Here is an 18,209-nt window from a genome sequence, read left to right as displayed (position 1 = left end):
GGGATTGACCTTCAGCTAAGATTACAATGGAAGGGACATTGTGCAAAAGATCTTTCACACCAGCGTGGAGCCCAGAATGAATATAATCTCAGACAAAAAGCAGGAATTCACTTTTAGAAGGTCATGGAAAGCTGCAGGCTGCACAGGCAGACCCAAGCTCTTTGGGAAAACTATCATAACTGCAGGTATTGGAGTCAGCCATGAGGACCTGAAGCCAAGTGCAATGCTAACCACTCAGCACAAACAGCTGGACCAAGTACCACGGGAAAGCACACAGAACAGGCGGCTGCAAATCTGAAAAGGCAGGTGACATCTTCTCAGGGCCACATGGGGTCTCACCAGGTCCTCACTAACAAGGAGCTAAAGAGAAAGCCCAGAAGCTCTGCGTGATTTTCAGAGGTGTTGTCACATTGAGAAGATCGACAGTTTTCCTTTGTGGCCTCAGTCATTCTCAAGACTAATCTTTTTCATGAAGTTCTGAGTTGAAAAAATTCCTCAGGCAATGATTTTGTGGATAATTATGACAAAATTCTAATCCTGATCGGAACTGAGTCATTAAGATGTCCATATCCTTCTCTTAGGGATTCCTCTTTGATAAATCTATCCTGACAAAATAATTAGAGATGTGAACAAAGATGTATGCAGTAAGATATTTATTACAACATTATTATAAAGAAATGTACATGTGACAGTCTTGTCACACACACACACGCACACATTTTTTGCCTCTCCCCTCTGGTACATGAAAAAGGGAAATCCTACGCAGCCAATGTTCACAAGCAATGAATTCTGTCACCTTCCCACCACAGGAAACCTCTTGTCTAAGGCACCTTCATTCTCTGGTTGTGCACAGCTCCCCAGCACAGCTGAGTCCAAGGTTGTGCATTGTTCATTGCAAGAACTTTCTTCAAGCCAAAAATCCACACCCTTGGACATTAGTATTTTGTCTGGATGGAGAGCACACACATACCTACCATGTGATGTGTTTAGAAGACTACCAGCAATCCCCTACTCCTCACAAAACCTGAGAGTAATTCTAAGCGCATAATCCCTTATCCACAATTCCAAAATAAAAATCTTTGAAGAAACAATGTTTTTTTTCATAACTTTGGCCAAAAACCTGACCTGAAACATCACGATGGTATTTATAGTATTTATGTATTTCACTTGGTGTGAATATTCATACATTTAGCTGCAGAAACATTGATGTGTTTGATTATAGGGCACTGTCCTAAACCTCAGTGGAGTACTCCTTTATATACAATAAAGGCACTATATTCCCTTTCTAAAATCTGAAAAATTCTGAAGTCCAAAACACATCTGTCCCTGGAGGTTTCAAATAAGGGATTTGGGACTTGTACACTTATCCCTATAGCCTGAGAGAAGTTAGGGCTCTTTATCCCTCGGAAGTCTTCGCTATCAACACGATTCTATACTGCCCTGAAGCCTCTTGCAGAGAACCTCATGTTCCCTAAATAACCAGCCCCTCTCTTCGCATGCTGTCCGGTCCAGTCGCCACTCAGATACGTTGCAGATGATCTGTGTCCAGGGAAACCCCCAAATGTGCCACACTGGAGGCAACCCCATGAGCAGGCTATGGCCCGAACAGCCCAGTCCTGAGGCTCATCAACTCCATCCAGCACTCAGTTGTCATCTATTTTCCTTCAGTAACTTTCAGTCTCAGACTCTGAGCCAAAGGGAAATACAGTCTCACTTAATGTCAGGGTAGGAAAGTGTGGAATGCAGGGAGCCTAAAGAATCATGATCATCAGCAAAACAGAAGATATGGGCTTCTGGCTGAGAGTTCATCTGTACCCAATTTCCCCTCTGAGGCCCCCTGATGAGAATCTGAAATTCTTATCACATTTCACCAACAGCCCATCATCCCTATCCCTACCCTCCACCCCCTTCTCATTCTGGAACCCTATCAGGATCTGGATACCCGTGTTTATCAGGAACTCCCGTCTCTGGACCTCTGCATCTCTGCCTCCCTGCACTGTCTGTATTGCCCCACATCTGTGTGCCTTGTCCTAGTGTATGTCTCTCTCCCCACTGCTGTCTACCTCACTCAGGATTCCCTTCTGGAGGGAACAGAGGTGCCAACTATGCTATACCAGATAATCCCTCCTGGTATAGGGCTAAGAGGGCACTAGAGGAAGAGATCTGGTTGTGCTTGTCCTGACAAGGAGCCTGGGGTTTCTGGTTTGGTCTCTGAAGCATTTCTCTCACCTTGCCCACTTCCTTTTCATTACACCACTTTGAACATCCACGGAGCAGGCGCCCTCCCACCACACACTCAAGAGCAGAAGGAACACAGCAGTTTCTCCCTTCACCAAAAAGGGACTACCATTTAAATTTTAACTTAAAAGCTGGAATCAGGCTGACTTAGGCTTGAATCCCAGATCCTCCATTAACTCAGTGTATCCCTTGCACTAATTTACTTAACCTCTCTGAGCCTTTTAATTCACTTGTAAAATGAGGAAATAATAGTACCTACTTCAAGAGGTTACTAAAAGGATTAACCAACATAACAGATTCAGCGTGTTTGGCATAGCTTCTAACATGGGATATTTGATATTAATTCCTCTCCTGGAGCGCAGTCCCATGCCCACAGCCAAACTTTTGTTTAAAGACGGAGCACCCATATATACCCTTAGCTCTAACCTACCCTGAGGCCAGTAACATCATGTAGGACCATGCCCTGTGCCTCATATTCATACCTCAGCCAGCTCAGACGATGACCGACTTTATGGGACAGCTCTACATGCTGGGCCAGCATAGGAAAGGATGCTCCCCAAACAGAAGTGGTCTTCCTAGGCATGCAGGAGACTCTCAAAAGGGACTCAAGAGAAGACTCTTTAGACAGATAAGAGGCAGAGTCAGAGAGTAGCTACTAGAAAGGCTCTCCAGAGTGGTTCTTCTCTGAGGAAAAAACACTCTTCTTCTCCAGCAAACACCAGGTTGAGATCTCTGGACAGAGACACAAGGGGAAATCACACATAGATTAGGGCTGCAGTAGGTAAGTGCCAAACAGACACAGATCTCCCTAGGACATGGAGTGGTGCATGAAGAAAAATTTCCTCAAATTTACCTGGGTAATTCTGGCTTCCTGAAAGTCCTCTCCAGTTACTAAGGCTACGTTGTCCCAATTAGATTCTTATCCTCCACATTGTCACCACTCAGCATGACACCCTCCTACACATACACCTGGTATTCATTGCAATTGTAACCCACTCATTAATAATGGGTTTCAACCCAGGCTGTACATCAGAATTGCCTGAGGAGCTTTTAGAAATCCTGATGCCCAGGCACACTCCAGACCAATTAAATTAGAATCTCAGGGGGTGGGATCCAGGCATCTATAGTTTTTAAAGCTCCTAGGTAATTCCAAAGTATGACCAAGGTTAAGAACTACTGCTTGGTTCTCAGTCTAAGTCCTGATCTATACTTCCAGTGTGTCCTTCAGGACCCCTATCCAACCTCATGAAGAAGTCACCTGCAGCTAATAAGGCAGCACAGCAAATTGATTCAATAAGGCTGCTGAAGGGGGAAGCCTGATTCTGCTTCCTTTAAGAACTCAGACCAAGAACTACACACACACACACACACACACACACACACACACACACACACAAATGCACTCAAGCACCCCTGCATTTTCCTACCCTAAGGAGGAGAATGGATAAGTGACTCAAGGGTATGGACTCATGCTGTGCATATAGTGAGGCTAGGAAAGTGACTGCCCTCCCCTCACCCAAAGCCCCATTATCTAGTAGGACCTCTATGACCTCATGCTATAGTAGGTCAAAGCCTAAGGCCTGGGGCCTCACCTCTCTGGGCAGCTTGGGGTTCCTGCAGCAGCCACTGCCCTGCCTAACCTCTCCCATACCCCACCATGTTGGTTGGTACCCCCCACCTGCTGACACTGGATGAAGCCGATGCCGCCTGGACCCTCATCAAGGATAAAGTAAGAAAGCTAAAGAGAAAGGAACAAAGTGTGACCTAGATGGGTCTGAGCAACTTATGCGTAGGAAGTGGTGGGTAGCTTGAAGATAATAATAATATTTACTCAGTGCTTACTTACACGCTGGACACTGTACTAAGTGCTTTGTACACACTCCAATTTAATCACAATTGCAAAAAACAGCAAGAAGTTCCTTCAAAGGCAGTAAGAATTTCTGAGAACAGAGACAAGTGCTAAGTCAGGGTAGGAGTTATGAGGTCAGGAAGGCTTCCTGGAGAGAGTGACGTTCTAGCTAGGCAAGTCGGAATTATTCTCACATAGAGGAAAGAGGAATGTTTAATAAACACCTAAATGAGTTAGTGAGCAGGTGGGTGGGTGGGTGAGCGAGTGAACAGTGTATAATTAAAAGTACAGCATATGCAAAAGCCAGGAGAGGATTTAAAAAAATTGCATATTTGTGAACTGCAAATAGTCTGTAGAGCAGAGTTCACATGAGTAGTGGTGAAAATGAGGTCAAAGAGGTACAGAGGCTGATCATGAAGGGCCTTGTAAGCTTTCTAAAAAAGCTTGGACTTCTTCAGATACCCCCTCCACCTTAACATCCACAAAATGGGAAATTTGGGTTTTGAGCCAAATATGGAGATTTTCAGGAGCAGGCAGATGTCAGCTCTGAGTTGCAAGTACCCCTGCCAAATCTAGATGGCCACAATTTCTGAACTTGGAGAATTTAGGGATCAGGTTCTGGTTACATAATCTGAAGGACAGTGAATTTAAAGCACTCATAGAAGGCAGCCCTTCTATCAAGTTTAAAACAACCATCTTAAAGTAGTGCCTACTAGACTCAAACAGCCTTAATAGATATAGCTCCCATTAGAAATGGAGCTCACCACAAAGGTCAGCTTCCCAGGGAAGCAGAAACAGGAGAGCCAAGGCCCTCACAAATATCAGAGTACCTAGCTTCAGCAGGTTGGTCCTGGACAAGATCAAGCATTTCATTACGATGAAAGTAAATGCAGTCATCAACCAGCAGACAGCTACATCTCTGAGCATCAGAAAAATTCCCTATTTAAATGGAAAATTGTCAGGAAAGGCAAAGTAGAGATACACAATAAATCACTGGTGATATGTGGCAAATTCAAGGAGCAGGACACCTCTGAGTAACCTGGTTTCCTCTCTCCAGAACTGATAGTTTATTGCGCACTTTGTAGAACATACAGCTAACCAAAATATGGCTTGAAGTCTCCTCATTCAGAATTCATACCAGCCGAGGTATACCCAGGAAGAAAGTTTTCCAACCTCACTTTCCCAGGCTGCCCCTGGGAGATCTAAATTTGCAGGCTTCTATGTTCCACAGAACTTTTACCCAGAAGTAAAGGTGCAGTGGGAACAGGTAGTGGTCTCACATGGTGACTCTACAAAGAACAGTCCCCCTAGCATAGAACTGAGTGCCCTATTTTCCCTATTTTAGGATAACCACTGGGGGCCTCAAGGGTAAGAAAAAGAGCCTATAAACCTCCCCACCATGGCAAATTCATGTCTATTCTGGGAAAAACCCTCCAGCTAAATCAGGGATTCACCTGATCAGAAACTTGGACCATAAGAATAGGTATTTTAAATGTCAAAATCCCACTAAAGAGGTACCTCCTGGAGACACTCCTATTTGTCTTATTTGTATAGGATCCTAGGGACCAAAGGAGCAGCTAGGGTAGGATTCTGAAGTTATATTTGGTCACTATGCTTTCTTTGTCATGGAGCAGAACATTCTAAACAAAAATGCCAACCCACCAATGCTCTGCTCTCACCCCTGGTAACCCAACTGGCCCTTCTCAGAGCTTCTCAGAGAACTGTTCTCCAGCCTGATGCCCCCACCAAAAATAAAGTATTTCAGTCCCAATGAAGCAAAGAAGAGGAATTATGGGAAATTCTTCCATGCAGATTAAGAAAAAGCACCATGATAAACACTAGTATTTCAAATGGAAAAAAAAGAAAAAGCACCATGTATTTCCCTGGCCAGGTGACAAAGGACAGTACTCTTCAAGCTACTTCAGCTTGTCCATAGTGCAGACACAACTAGATCAGTTAGCGACCCTCCCTCCTCTTATGCTATGGGGCAGCACTTCCAAAAACAGTTCTATGTAGCAAAAAACAGATTGACCATAAGGGATCATTGATGAACTCTACCAGAAGGCTGGCAAACTGGGCAAGGCCAGGGGACAGGCATGTGGGAATTGGGAGCTGAGGAAGGGCAGTAGAACATAGCAAAAATGCTATTCTGAAAACAGAACAGGTCTCAAACAGGAAAGGGATCCAAACAAGGAATTTTATGTACTGGCTAGCAGACCACAGAGCCAGAAGTCTGAGCTAGCAGTATCTTTGATGAGTTGAGATCACATCTAAGTACAAATACTAGAAAGGATCGTACAAGATTTTCCAGTCGGTCATGAAGTTAAACTTTCCAGAACTGGGTTAACCAAACCAAAAAAGGCCAAGACAAGAAGGACAAAACCTAGAGGAACTAGAATCCCTGAAAGCGTACTAGAAGAACCAGCATTTCAAAGATGAGGCCTCAAATCCCTAAAGGAACTCTGTCCTGCAGTTAGGACAGAAAATGTTTAAGAACGGTCATTCCAACCTATTTCTGTGTACCCATTTGTGGTGAATGACATCACCCACCCAATCAATCATCTAATAACTAATCCTTCAGGATTCCTTTTCTCACATTCCTTAAAGTGATCAAGTTCTACTAATTCCATAACCTAAATATCTTCCCCCATTATTTTAGTTGAAGGCCTCACCATGTTTTGCTTGCAGTATTACAATACTCTTAACTGATCTTTCTCTCCCCTTATTTTGTCTTCCTGCTCAAAATTAACTTTCTAAAGCGCCTTTCTGATCTTTCCCCTCTTGCCCAGAGCCCTTCAAGTGGTTTTCCATTGCCCTCAGGACCAAATTCCTGTCACATTGCATACAAACAAGATCTTTCAGTCTAGTTGCTGTGTGCCTGTCCCTCTTCATACCCTATGTTTAAGTGCAATGAAATTACGTGTTCCTGAAGGTGCCCCACCTAGTTAATAAATTCTGGTTTTTAAACTGGTTGTATCCTCTCCCTGGATTGACCATCCTCCTACCTAGCTGATTCCTTCAAAGCTCATGTATTACCACCTAGAAACCTTCTCTGATCCTCTTCTATCAAAGAAAAAAGCTGTTAAATCACTACCCATCTCCTCCACACCCGTGTTCTCTATTATCTTACTTAGCTGACTACTGTGTACATATTTGTCTCCTCCATCAGACCGGGCTATAATAGGATAAGGTCAAAATTTCATGCTTTTATGTATTCCCAATATCCAGCAGGGTCTGGCACATAGTATATTCAAGGTTTTGCTACAGGAGAGAACTAGGAAATAAGCAGGAACCCGTCTGAGCACATCGTAGAGATATAATTGCACAGGGAACAGCAGGAGGGTCAATCTAGAGTAGGCTACCAGGTAACTCCTGACCCTAACTCAGTCCCTGACCTATAAACTGGCCATCTGCAGGTTATCGAGGAGCGCTTTGGGCCCAACGTAGTGGCAGTACCTTTCCTGTCAGATGCAGCCTGCTATGACCTACTGGGTGTGCTAGTGAAGCAGTCCCGACCAGCCCACACTCGCCTGGCTTTACCAACTCGGCAGGGTCGGCGGGCACTACAACCAGTAGGGCCACTACCAAACCTCCTGGAGCAGGTAGGATCTGAGGGTGCCTTTGCCCACTGCACTCGGGAATACTCACCAAACGGCCGGGAAGAGATAGCCTATGAAGAAATGCGAATATTGGATGGGCAGCCCTGCAGGATCCGCCTGCACATGGGTGGTCTGCGCAAGAAGGTGGCCTTCCTGCTGCTGCCACCAGCTCAGGTGAGCCTACAGCAAAATCTTCCCTGGCTCCGAAGCACCCACAGCATCTATGTCATCTACCAGGTCTTCTCCTGTTCCTGGCTGCAGCTGGGGCTGTTGCCTACAGCCCAAGAGCCCCAGCTGCTCCGGTTACAACGGTCCCTGCCTGTTGCCTTCTCCTGCCTCAAGTTTTCACTGCAGCCCAAAGGAGTGCTGGGACCACAGAAGCCTCTGACCAAAGATACACTGCCCCATGGGGCCAACTGGGTCAGACCCAACCTTGGGATCATGCCACCTCTGGCCCCCATGTCAACCCCTACCGATACCGCTGAAGCTACTGATGTGCCCCCACCTGCCCCAGCCCCACCTACACCACCTCCTCAGGAAAGGCCAGAGGGCAGACCCACCAGATTCTCCTACAAGGGCCGAAACCCCTTCCGCAGGGGGCCCCAGATGCTGTCAGGTACTGCTAGGGGATATGAAGCTGAGACGGATGGGATCTGGTGGAGGGAGAGGGCATAGGGAATATAGGAATGTGTGCCCCAGGAATGTGTGGAGCACCCCTAATACCACACCAGATCCTGGTGAAGGGGATGGAGGGAGCCAGGGGTGGTGAGATGGAAGCATGGTCCTGGTGAGGGGGTGGGCACAGCAGAAGGCCAGAGGGAGGGACCAGGAAGGCAGAAAGACCAGGGCATGAGTCAAGCTGTGACTATCCCCAACCCTGGCAGAGAACTGGCTCTTCAGCCCCCGCAGCCCCGCACCAGGAGTCCAGGGTGGGGGCCCCGGGGACCCCGACCGGCACTCCATGTCCCTGCCCCTGCTGCAGGGTCTGTCCTCAGAATTCGACAGCGACGAATGAAGCTGAGGCGAGAGATTCAGGGGGCAAGGCCCCCAAGATCCGGCATAGGGATACTGGTCCCCAATAAACATCAGCTGCTGCTCCCCCAAACCATCCTGGGCCCATGCTGCTTCTTCTGTCTTGGGGCTGGAGAAGAGTCCCTACTTTTTTCCCCTAGGTTCCATGACCCCTCACCCTTTAACGGTGTAAGAAGCACCTTAAAACCTTAAAACCAATGTCCTCACAAGAGAGAAAATACCCCTGACCTCCTATTTATGTACAACCTTCCTGGGGCCCCAGCCCCAGAGAAAAAGGGTGGGAAAGAAGAATGAGCAGAGAATAGAGATTTCCCTTTTATACATATTGCAACAAGTTCTCCATAAAACATTCATCAGAAATAAATTAAAAAGTCCTCTTACCACTGCCTCCAAACATAAAAAGGAGCCTATACCCCGGCCCCAGCCCAGGCCACTGGAGGCCCTGATTGTCCATGGAAGAAAGTTAAGGATTGAGGGGCCCAAAGCCTGAGACAGGAGGACCAGATCCCTCCTCTGAAGTATCCAACAAGAAAGGCGAGGTGACAGCATGGGCCTGGGAAATGGCAGCCAACTCCTTGAGAAATTCAGGGAAAATGACTGCACAGTAGACAGCATTCTTGACTCGCAGAGCCTCACCTTGGCGCTCAGGGGCCCCACCCCGAGGGGGTAGAACCGGAGTTGAAGCCCCAGGGGAGCCCCCACCTAGGCCAAGTCCTGCGCCGTCTCTCCCAGGCTGAAGAACCAACTGTGCCGCCTGCCGGGCCCTGGTTGGACTGTGTGCATGCCGCAGGAGCAACTCCCCCAAGGATGGCCTCCGGCTCTTCACTGGGAATAAATGGGTATCAGGGATCGTGAAGGTGCTGGGGTAAGGCATGCTCTCTCGGTCTGAGAGATGCCCCCCTCCCTGGGTTCACAGTAATCTGGACTAGGACTCTAAAACCAAAATGCTGCCTGCCCAGCATTTTTCCCTCCATCCAGCCTCCCCACCAAGCCAACCATCACCCTTAGTCTTCTCAGTCAACACAACTGCTTCATTCCCAGCCAAGACCCCTTCTCCATGCCCTCTCACCCTGAGGGACTCTCTAACTGCTCCTCCCTTTCCAATTGCTATTCTACCATCACTAAGCTATATCTCCTCAGTCCATAACACAGGCTTACCTTATGCTCCTGAACTATCTATAACACAGGACCCACACCCTCTACTCCTTCAACACCTACAGGGTGTATATCCAATCACAGTCCAGGGGCTTTACCACTTCCATCATACTCCACTATCCCTCCAGAATCTGATCTCCTGTGCCATCACTTCGCCAACCACCAGTCTCTCTCCTAGATCCACCAAAGCCTACTCCCACCTCATGTCAGTTTAGGCAACTTCACATGGCCAGACAAACTTCACCTCACTTTAGACTCAAAGGAACCATTTAAAACATTGCTGTCTCTCCTAATTTTCTTCCTAGATTCCTGTCTCTGGATCTTTGTCCCATCTCTAGGGCCTAGACTCTAGGGATCTAGTCTCTAGATCATGTTACAGTTTCCACTCTCTATCTCTAATACTGGCTACAGAGGTACGCTGTACAGGCCAACTAAATACGGCATTTAGAACCCTTCACAACCAGGCTCACATGCTCCCTCCAACCCCTTCTCCAAACTCTTTACACCCACTCCTGCTTTTGTGCCCACACAGATCTGCTCTTCCTGGAACCCTCCAGGCTTCTTTCATGCTTTTGTAGCCTTCTAGGCCTTAATTTTGCTCTCCCCTGTTTTCATCGTCCTTGGCCTAATCTTATTATCCCCACCCCTCTGAAAAACCTCTGATTTGCCCTCCACTGACTTCCCATTTCACTGCCTTTATCATACTGTACTGTAATAACTTGTTTCTAGTTTATATATAGGTCTTCTATCTCATACAGTAATCTGTGAGCTCAAGGGCTTAGACTCTTATTTATTCTACAGTGAACACAATACTAGCACTATGGAAATAAGACATATTCACATGAAGAAATCATGCTAAGGAACTTCAGCTGGGTCCTCACAGCTGAATAATAACCGTTCTGGTACTGTCTTCCCAACCCACATCTCTAATACCTCCATCTCACCCCTGCTCTCTTGCTCTTAGCATATTATTTTGCTTCCTACTTTGATTAGCAAATAAAAGACTTCAATTTCCTGACTTTTCCCTCCACACCTCACAACTCCATGGGTACATATCACTTCCTCCTTTGATCTATCCTCATTTGCCTCAAAAGGAGGAAAAAAAATCTTTTCCTGCCCAAAGTTATTCCTTTCCTGGTGCAACGGATCCCACTATTCCACCACCTTTGGGACCTTGCTTCCCCAGTTATGACATTTCTCTAGTCACTCTCCAGACTGACTGTCAGCTCTTTAAAAGCAGAGGTCTCATCTTATACCTCCCTGAGTAGCCTGTACCAAAGACAATGGCTAGTACATACAGCAAATGCTCAGACACTTGCAGATGGAAGATCTAGATTTAAAACTGCATGGTCACATTTAACTCTTCCTTCCTCCTTGTGCCTCACAACCATTCACCAAATTCTGCCAAGACTTCCTTTTCATTTCCACATTATCAAATTCTTCCTTCCTGTTCCCACTATTCTAATTCAAGCCTTGCAGGTCACAGATGCATTTCAGCAGAAGCCTCCTGACTCTATTTTCTCCTGGCTCCAATTCACTTAGCACATGAACTAATATGCTTATCTCTCCACTCTCATATCTAAGAACCTCCAGTGGGTTCTCACTGACCAAAAGATCACAACTTCTACCCAGTCCAACTCCTAATCTGAGAACCTAATCTGAACTCTGGCCATATCTTTCCAGCCTTATTGCCAACTGTTTCACCACCTTCCAAATCCCCTGTTCCAACAAAATAGTTCGTGTTGTTGCCTGGACAAAAGAAAAAAGCCATCCCACTCCTTTGGCTACCCAAGTCCTATCTATCTCTCAAGAACCATGTCAAATGCCATTCCTGTTCCCAAGCTGTAACAATACCTCAACCTAGAGACTACTCTGTCCCCTTGCCTGTCTTACTACTTTAGCAGTTTTTGCTAGTGCTGCTGATTTGGCTCTTAGAGGACACAACTGTATGTTATCCTGTAACCAGAAGCCACAGGACAAACATCAAGACTCAATTTTCTACAACTCCTCAGTTCATGGCACAAGGTTTCACCCTTAATAAGAGTTCAATTAACCTGGGCTAATTAGCTATCTAGGGAAGGTAGGAAGAGGACTGGAGTGGTGGGGTAGGCCTCACCTAGGGGATCGGAGCGGCGGGGGGTAGGTCCTGCTGCAGGGCCCTCGGCCCAGTCCAACTTGCCACGGGCAATGAGGTACTTCTTGGCTTTAGATAGCAGTGCTGGGAAGTCCTCCTGGGAGGCCGCAAAGCTCTCAATTTTATTCTTCACAGAACCCAGCACCTATGAAGCACAACTTCATGACATTTCTGTGTGGCTCTACACTGACGGTCCTTTCTAATCCCACTGGGCCTGTTCCCAGCCCCCCCAGGGTCACTCCAGCTGCGGGCCTGGCCCACCATGGAGCCTGGACGCACCCATGCATGCATGCATCGCACACCTGCAGCAGGGACTTGACACTGGGCTGGAAGACCATGTTGGTGTTGAGCAGGAAAGAGCGGAGCAGGGGCTGGGGGTGACAGGCCAGCTGGGCCACCAGCCCCGTCAGCAGGAAGTTGACATAGACGGAGTTCTGCAGCATGTTCTCGAGTTTGGCAAAGAGCACAGCCATGAAGGGGCCTGGGGAGGTTGGGCACAAGGATACAAGGCCTGAACACAATGCACATCACACGCATTCCTCCCAAAACCGAGAGACCCCCCGCCACTAGATGAAAATCATTTGTATGTCAGCGTCTGGGTTATATTTAAGTATCCTGTGATCACCTACTCTGGAAGAGATGAAATGGTAGATACCATGTGGACCCAAAAGTCCACATGCCAGCTTTACACTCAGGATGAAGAGCCAGATCATAGGCTCTGGAGTCAGACAGACCTGGTTTCAAATTCCAGCTTTATCCTTTACTAGTTAAGCTGCTGGATGAATCAAAATTCTCTAAGCATAGTGTCCTACTTAACAAAATAAAGTATACCCACCTCACAGGGTTATTAAAAGGATCAAAGAAATATTCCTATAAAGCAGTTAGCCCAAGATGTAGCAAATTAAAAGTTTTCAGTAATAACTATACACTATATAATGTCTCTCAGTATTTTAAAAAGTTTCACCCAAGAGACATAACAGAAGAAAGAACAAGCAAGAAAGTGATTAGAACCAAAAGAAGAATCAGGTTACACACAAGACAGAGGATAACACTACACCTGGATCAGAAAGAAAGCAAGAATGAACTGTAACAAAGACAAAGGTAACTACGAAGGCCAACTTAAAAGACAGGGGAGAAATCTCTGGGAACCCCAAAGAAGAAATCAGCTCTGTTCAGGAACTGGGAACCAAGAAGGTAGAAGAGAATTTGTAGAAAAAAGTTTAGTTCAGAGCCAGAGAAAACTGACTCAGAACAGACTCTTTGCTGGGTGAGAGGATAACAGAAGGGATTAGAATGATCTACTGGGAAAACTGGCCTCAATTGAGCCAGATTACCAGCAGGAGGACTCTAGAGCCATCAGTCTGTCTGACCAGTGATCTGTAAGGGAAAGGGATTAAACCTAAGAACTGCACCATGAACTGAGACAGGAGAGCAACGAAGGGAAAGAGGCAATGAATTCCAAAAAAGATCCTAGAACATTCTCCACTCCAAATGCACGTGACTGGCCTTAGCTCCATACAACTCTAGCTTAACAGGGTCCTAAGACACCCCATAACTCTGTCCTTCTGTTTCTCTCATTTCCTGGGACTTTCTTACATGAGAAAATTCAAAAAGCTCAGAAGAGTTTACAAAGAAGAAAAGGGACACAGCTTCAATTAATGTTTCAAGAATGTGGTAAAACCTGCATACCACCTTCTAATGGTACTGAGCAGGAAGAAGCAAAGCTTAAATAAATGGAAACACATTTTCTGTAGTCTGCAAGACGGAGTTGTCGTGACTCTAGAGCAGAAGCCTTGATGCTATGCAAGCAGGATGGCAGCATATCCCAGGCCCAGTTAGGACATGTACTGCTCAAGGCACAATAACTTGACTACAAACAACCAGAAGATGGGGGTATACCTTGGTCAACTTATATCTGCCTTGCAGCCAAAAGATGACAATCCTTGTAAAAAGCTACCACGTGCTGAGTTCTCCCAAGGTACCAGCATCACAGTAAGTGGTTTACATGCGTCAATGATATGAAGGGACACTAACTCAAGGTGTGTCTAGACACTGCTTCTCAGAGGTGGTGTATTTTGTTTGTTTGTTTTCCCCCTAGAGTGAGGTGGGGAGTAAGGATAAGAACCAGATAAGAGCTGGGATGGTAAAGCTGGATCTCAAATAAAAACAAAGAGGAGTTAGCCCAGTCACTCAGGTCAGGTCTGACTCCAGGGTCTTTAGAAAGACCAAAAGAGCTCAGTTGGGGAGATCAGAGCTACACTTTTGTCATTTGCCCTCAAAGAGGCATTTCACTCTATCTGCTTCAGTCCTTACTACTAATGATGAGTCTGTAAGAAAGTCTTACTGGGTAATTATAGCAACCAACAAGGTACAAGGACAGAAAACAGGAAAAACCTGAAATTGAGTCCTTCTCTAAAGAGATAGGAGAAGAAAGGAGGCCAGGGCAGAGTAGGGGGAAGAACGCCAGAAGAGATGATCCTAGGTCACAGAAAAGTTGATAGGAGACCCAACACCCAGACAAATATACGGGTGGGAACAGCATGGAACAGCATGGCTTACAGATGCCTCACATACAGAACACCACATATGTCCTCCATATGTATTGTTCAGATATATTGCTGTGATTTACCAGGAAACACCAAACACATCCTGATCACAATCTCAGGAAATGGCCAGACTGGGGAAGAGGAGGAACATGCACATAGAACATACAAGGCTCAGACATAAATTAATACTCAAACCAGCACAAGCAAGGAAGACACATAGACAGACACAGAGACCCAAGTATGACATGTATCTGGAAGGGATCCAAGCAAAATGGATGAGGAGCTAGGCAAGTACATGGAAATGACATGGACAAGAAGTCTCAGAAATCAGCACAAACATGTTGAATACATGCAAAGAGTACGCAAAGGGGAAGGCCTAGGCTAAGTAGCTTACCAGTGAAGGGCTGGCTTGGCAGCTGGTTGAGCGTCCGCAAAGGGCTGCTGAGGAAGGGGCCGGGGGGCTCAGGGGGACAGGTGAAGCTCTCATAGGCCTCCTCCTCCTCAAGAGGTAGTGGAGGCTCTAGCGGGGGTTCTGAGCCAGCCCCCCCATTGCTCAATGCCACCTCCAGTTCCCGGAGCTCCTGCCCAAAGCCCTCTAGTCCTGCCATGCCCTCGGAGGTGCTCTCTGGCAGTTCCCCAGCCCCCTCCTGAGGCACCCGACGAACCTTCTTGGCCCCCTCAGGCCATGGTCCTGGCAACCCATTGAGCTGGGGAGGGGGCAGGTGGCCAGGGCCCTCCCCTGTACCCCCAGAAAGCCCTCCACTCCCCAGCTCTTCCTCCTCCCCTTCCCCCACATTGTCCCTGTCCTCCTCAGGCAGTAGGCTGCGTTTCTTAGTCCGGGAGCCAACAGGACTAGGCTCAGGAGGGGGCCGCTCGCCATCATAGGGGGCAGACCAGGTACGGCAGGCTCGGACACACCGGTCCACACCACGGCGCGCCTCACGCAGATACTCCAGGTAATTGTCTTCCAGCTCACCAGGCTCCTCCACAGGGCTGGGCCGTCGGCCAGGGCTGGAGGCTGGGGATGCAGCAAGCCCTGGTGAGCGAGGGGCTGGAGCTGGGGATTCCGAGCCACCCAGACTCTGCTGTCGCAGGAAGAGGGCCAGACGAGATGGTGTGGAGGGCCGGGGCACTGTCACCACAGAAGAGGAGTCAACACTCGGGCTTCCAGGGCCTACAGAGGGAAAAAAAAACATAAGAGGAATCAAAGAGACAGAGGGCCAGGAGGAGGAATAAGGCACCTAGGGAGACTAAGAGAGAAGGCAGTGAAACAGCAAAGAAGTGTGACCTATTTAGGCAGCTGATTCTCCACCCTCCAAATTAAGCTTTTCTGTATCCACCACCCCCTCTCACCACCCCCAATACCAAAGAAACAATGGAAAATAGAAACAATACATGACTGGAATGAAGAAGAGGAACAGCTTTGCTCAGAAGCTAAATTTCTTTGGTGGATTTAAGGCATCAACCTCCCCAAAGATGAAAATGCCACTCATGGCCATCTCCCTCCCCGCACCCAAACCCCACCTTCTTGCTAGGCTCCCCAGAACCCAGGCCATACCCGTTGTGTCCTCCCTTCTCCCTGCCTCTCTGCTAGGCCCACCTCGTGCCCATGAGGCATGCTCTGGACGGGGTGGGCTAGGGGCACGATGCCGACAACAGCGTGGGATAAGGGAGAGAAACTTGTCTGCAGCTCGTCCATATAGGTCCACATCACGTACAGCTGGCTTCTGGCTCAGCATCACATGGTTACACGGGACAAGATACCTGGGAAAGCAGAAAAAGGAGCACAGGATAGATCAGGAAGGAAGGACAGGGCTTGGGAGAACATCAGGCCAATGGAACTACATGGCCAAGACAGGCTCCAAGAACATCAGGCCAATAGAAACACATGGCTAAGCCAGGCCAATGGAACTACATGGCTAAGCCATGCTCCACATGAGCAACCCCAATACAACCCATCGCCCCAGCAATGCACAAGGCCTTGAGAGTTCAGGATCAGCCATCCCTCAGCCCTGCCCCCACAGGTACCTGAGAACCAGCTGCAGCAGGACATCCTCACAGCTGAGGTTCAGTAGGGTCCTGAAGAGACTCAGAGAGACCATGCAGAGCTGGGGGGGTGGGGGAGGAGGGAGGGAGTCACCATAAGAGCTCTCTACCCACCAAGGTGTTTACCAAATGGGAACCCCCCAACCCCAGGCCCAACCAACCACTCCTAGAGTAGCATGTGCATAGGGCCTGGCACATAATGATCATTTGCGTATTAAATAAATGATCACATGATCTTTGTAGGCAAGACCTCACTATTCACAGATAGGAATGAACCATGTGTCACGTTCTGTATTTCTACAGACCATACACATGTCAGCAGACTCTCTGGTTACATACCCCTGTCAGCAGAGATTCCAGTAGTACTTAATGGAATGAATACCCATGAAGAAAGACCCTAGGAAATACTGGGACTGAGTGAATGACTAACAGGAGACAACAACAATATGATAACTAAGTGAATGCCTGTCAGCAGAGACTGCGGCTGCACAGTAACTAAATGCCTACCAACAAGAAACCAGAGGGAACCTGGAAGAATCCCAGCTGGGAAGTGGGCGGGGCTGTGAACATGGAGTCTGAGTCACCTCTCCAACACTGATGTATCTCTAAGAAGGTAGAAGAAAGAAAAGCTCAAGCACAGCTGACAGGAAAAGGAAAAAATAGGTGGGTCCAGAATAGAGGAAACCATTTGTTTTAGAAAATAAGAAGGGTGGTTCTTCTCTGGCTAGGCGAAGAGAGTGGAAGACAACAGACACAAGTAAGCACTCTCTTACTCCTTTGAATCCCCACAGCACTTTCTCTCTACTTCCCTTATGGCAGGTATACCTAGAGCTCCCTGAAGACGACTATTGGGTCTTAGGCCAGGGCACACTGCACAGTCTAGATGCTCATCATTTACTAAATAAATGTGGGAAGATTAAAAGCCAACTGCAGCGGGAAAGAGATTAGATATCAGTTCACATATTTGGATATTTGCAAGGATGTTCAGATTTACCCTAAATAACCATTTTAACTAGCAATGAAAACATTCACACTCACTGAAAGGTTGTGAGGTAGGTAGAAAAATGGTCCCCCAAAGATGTCCAGGTCCTAATCTCCATAACCTGTAAGTATTTTACCCTACATGACAAAAGGTACTTTGCAGATATGATTATGGTTATGAAATTTGAGGTGGGGAGAGTAGCATGGATTATCCAGGAAGGCACAATCAAATCAGTTGAGTCCTTAAAAGCACAGGACCTTTTCCAGCTGGGTCAAAAAGATATCTGAAGCTTGAGAGGGACTTGATCCACCATTGATGGCTTTGAGGATGAAAGAAGGGGGCTACAAACCAAGGAATTTGGTTGGCCTCTAGAATCTGGGAATGGTCCTCAGCTGACAGCCAGCAAGAAAATGGGAATCTCAGTCCTAGAACTGCAATGAAATAAATTCTACCAGCAACCCTACTGAGCAAGGAAACAGATCCACTCCTAGAGACTCCAGAAAGGAACACAGCCCTGAAAACATTTTGATTTTAGCCTAGTGAGATCTGTGTCAGACATATGACCTACAGAACTGTAAGATAATAAATTTGTGTGTTTTAAGACACTATGTTTGTGGTGATTTGTTAT

At 47.1% G+C, this 18,209-nt stretch overlaps 2 protein-coding genes across 7 annotated transcripts in view; one reads left to right on the top strand and one right to left on the bottom strand.

The window, feature by feature from the left end:
* Positions 1–638: 638 nt before the first annotated feature.
* Positions 639–18,209, bottom strand: part of FHIP1B (FHF complex subunit HOOK interacting protein 1B) — a 32,372-nt gene continuing 14,801 nt past the window's right edge. The window contains exons 7-13 of one of the 5 annotated variants that reach the window (XM_053900041.1): positions 16,582–16,661; positions 16,112–16,317; positions 14,948–15,727; positions 12,310–12,488; positions 11,990–12,152; positions 9,355–9,543; positions 639–2,970 (exon numbers count right to left, since the gene is read on the bottom strand). In XM_053900041.1, the coding sequence (XP_053756016.1) occupies positions 2,894–2,970; positions 9,355–9,543; positions 11,990–12,152; positions 12,310–12,488; positions 14,948–15,727; positions 16,112–16,317; positions 16,582–16,661 (1,674 nt within the window). In that variant the 3' untranslated portion in view covers positions 639–2,893. Of the gene's footprint in view, positions 2,971–9,020; positions 9,544–11,989; positions 12,153–12,286; positions 12,489–14,947; positions 15,728–16,111; positions 16,318–16,581; positions 16,662–18,209 lie in introns of those variants that run through there. The other 4 variants (XM_019456081.2, XM_019456087.2, XM_019456083.2 and 1 more) reach the window with 4 other exon arrangements.
* On the top strand, positions 3,719–8,910 carry CUNH11orf42 (chromosome unknown C11orf42 homolog). Of its 2 annotated transcripts, none has more exons than XM_019456090.2 (3): positions 3,719–3,967; positions 7,504–8,302; positions 8,571–8,794. In XM_019456090.2, the coding sequence occupies exons 1-3, from the start codon at positions 3,896–3,898 to the stop codon at positions 8,699–8,701; spliced, it is 1,002 nt and encodes a 333-aa protein (XP_019311635.1). In that variant the 5' UTR covers positions 3,719–3,895; the 3' UTR covers positions 8,702–8,794. The 2 variants fall into 2 exon arrangements, with proteins under 2 accessions (XP_019311635.1, XP_019311633.1); XM_019456088.2 differs by having other exon boundaries at positions 3,757–3,967; positions 8,669–8,910.

Source organism: Panthera pardus, unplaced genomic scaffold, assembly GCF_024362965.1.
Source record: "Panthera pardus isolate Hobbes unplaced genomic scaffold, ASM2436296v1 HiC_scaffold_12, whole genome shotgun sequence".
In the NCBI taxonomy this organism is placed as follows: Eukaryota; Metazoa; Chordata; class Mammalia; order Carnivora; family Felidae; genus Panthera; species Panthera pardus.
This window is presented reverse-complemented; position numbering and strand designations above follow the sequence as displayed.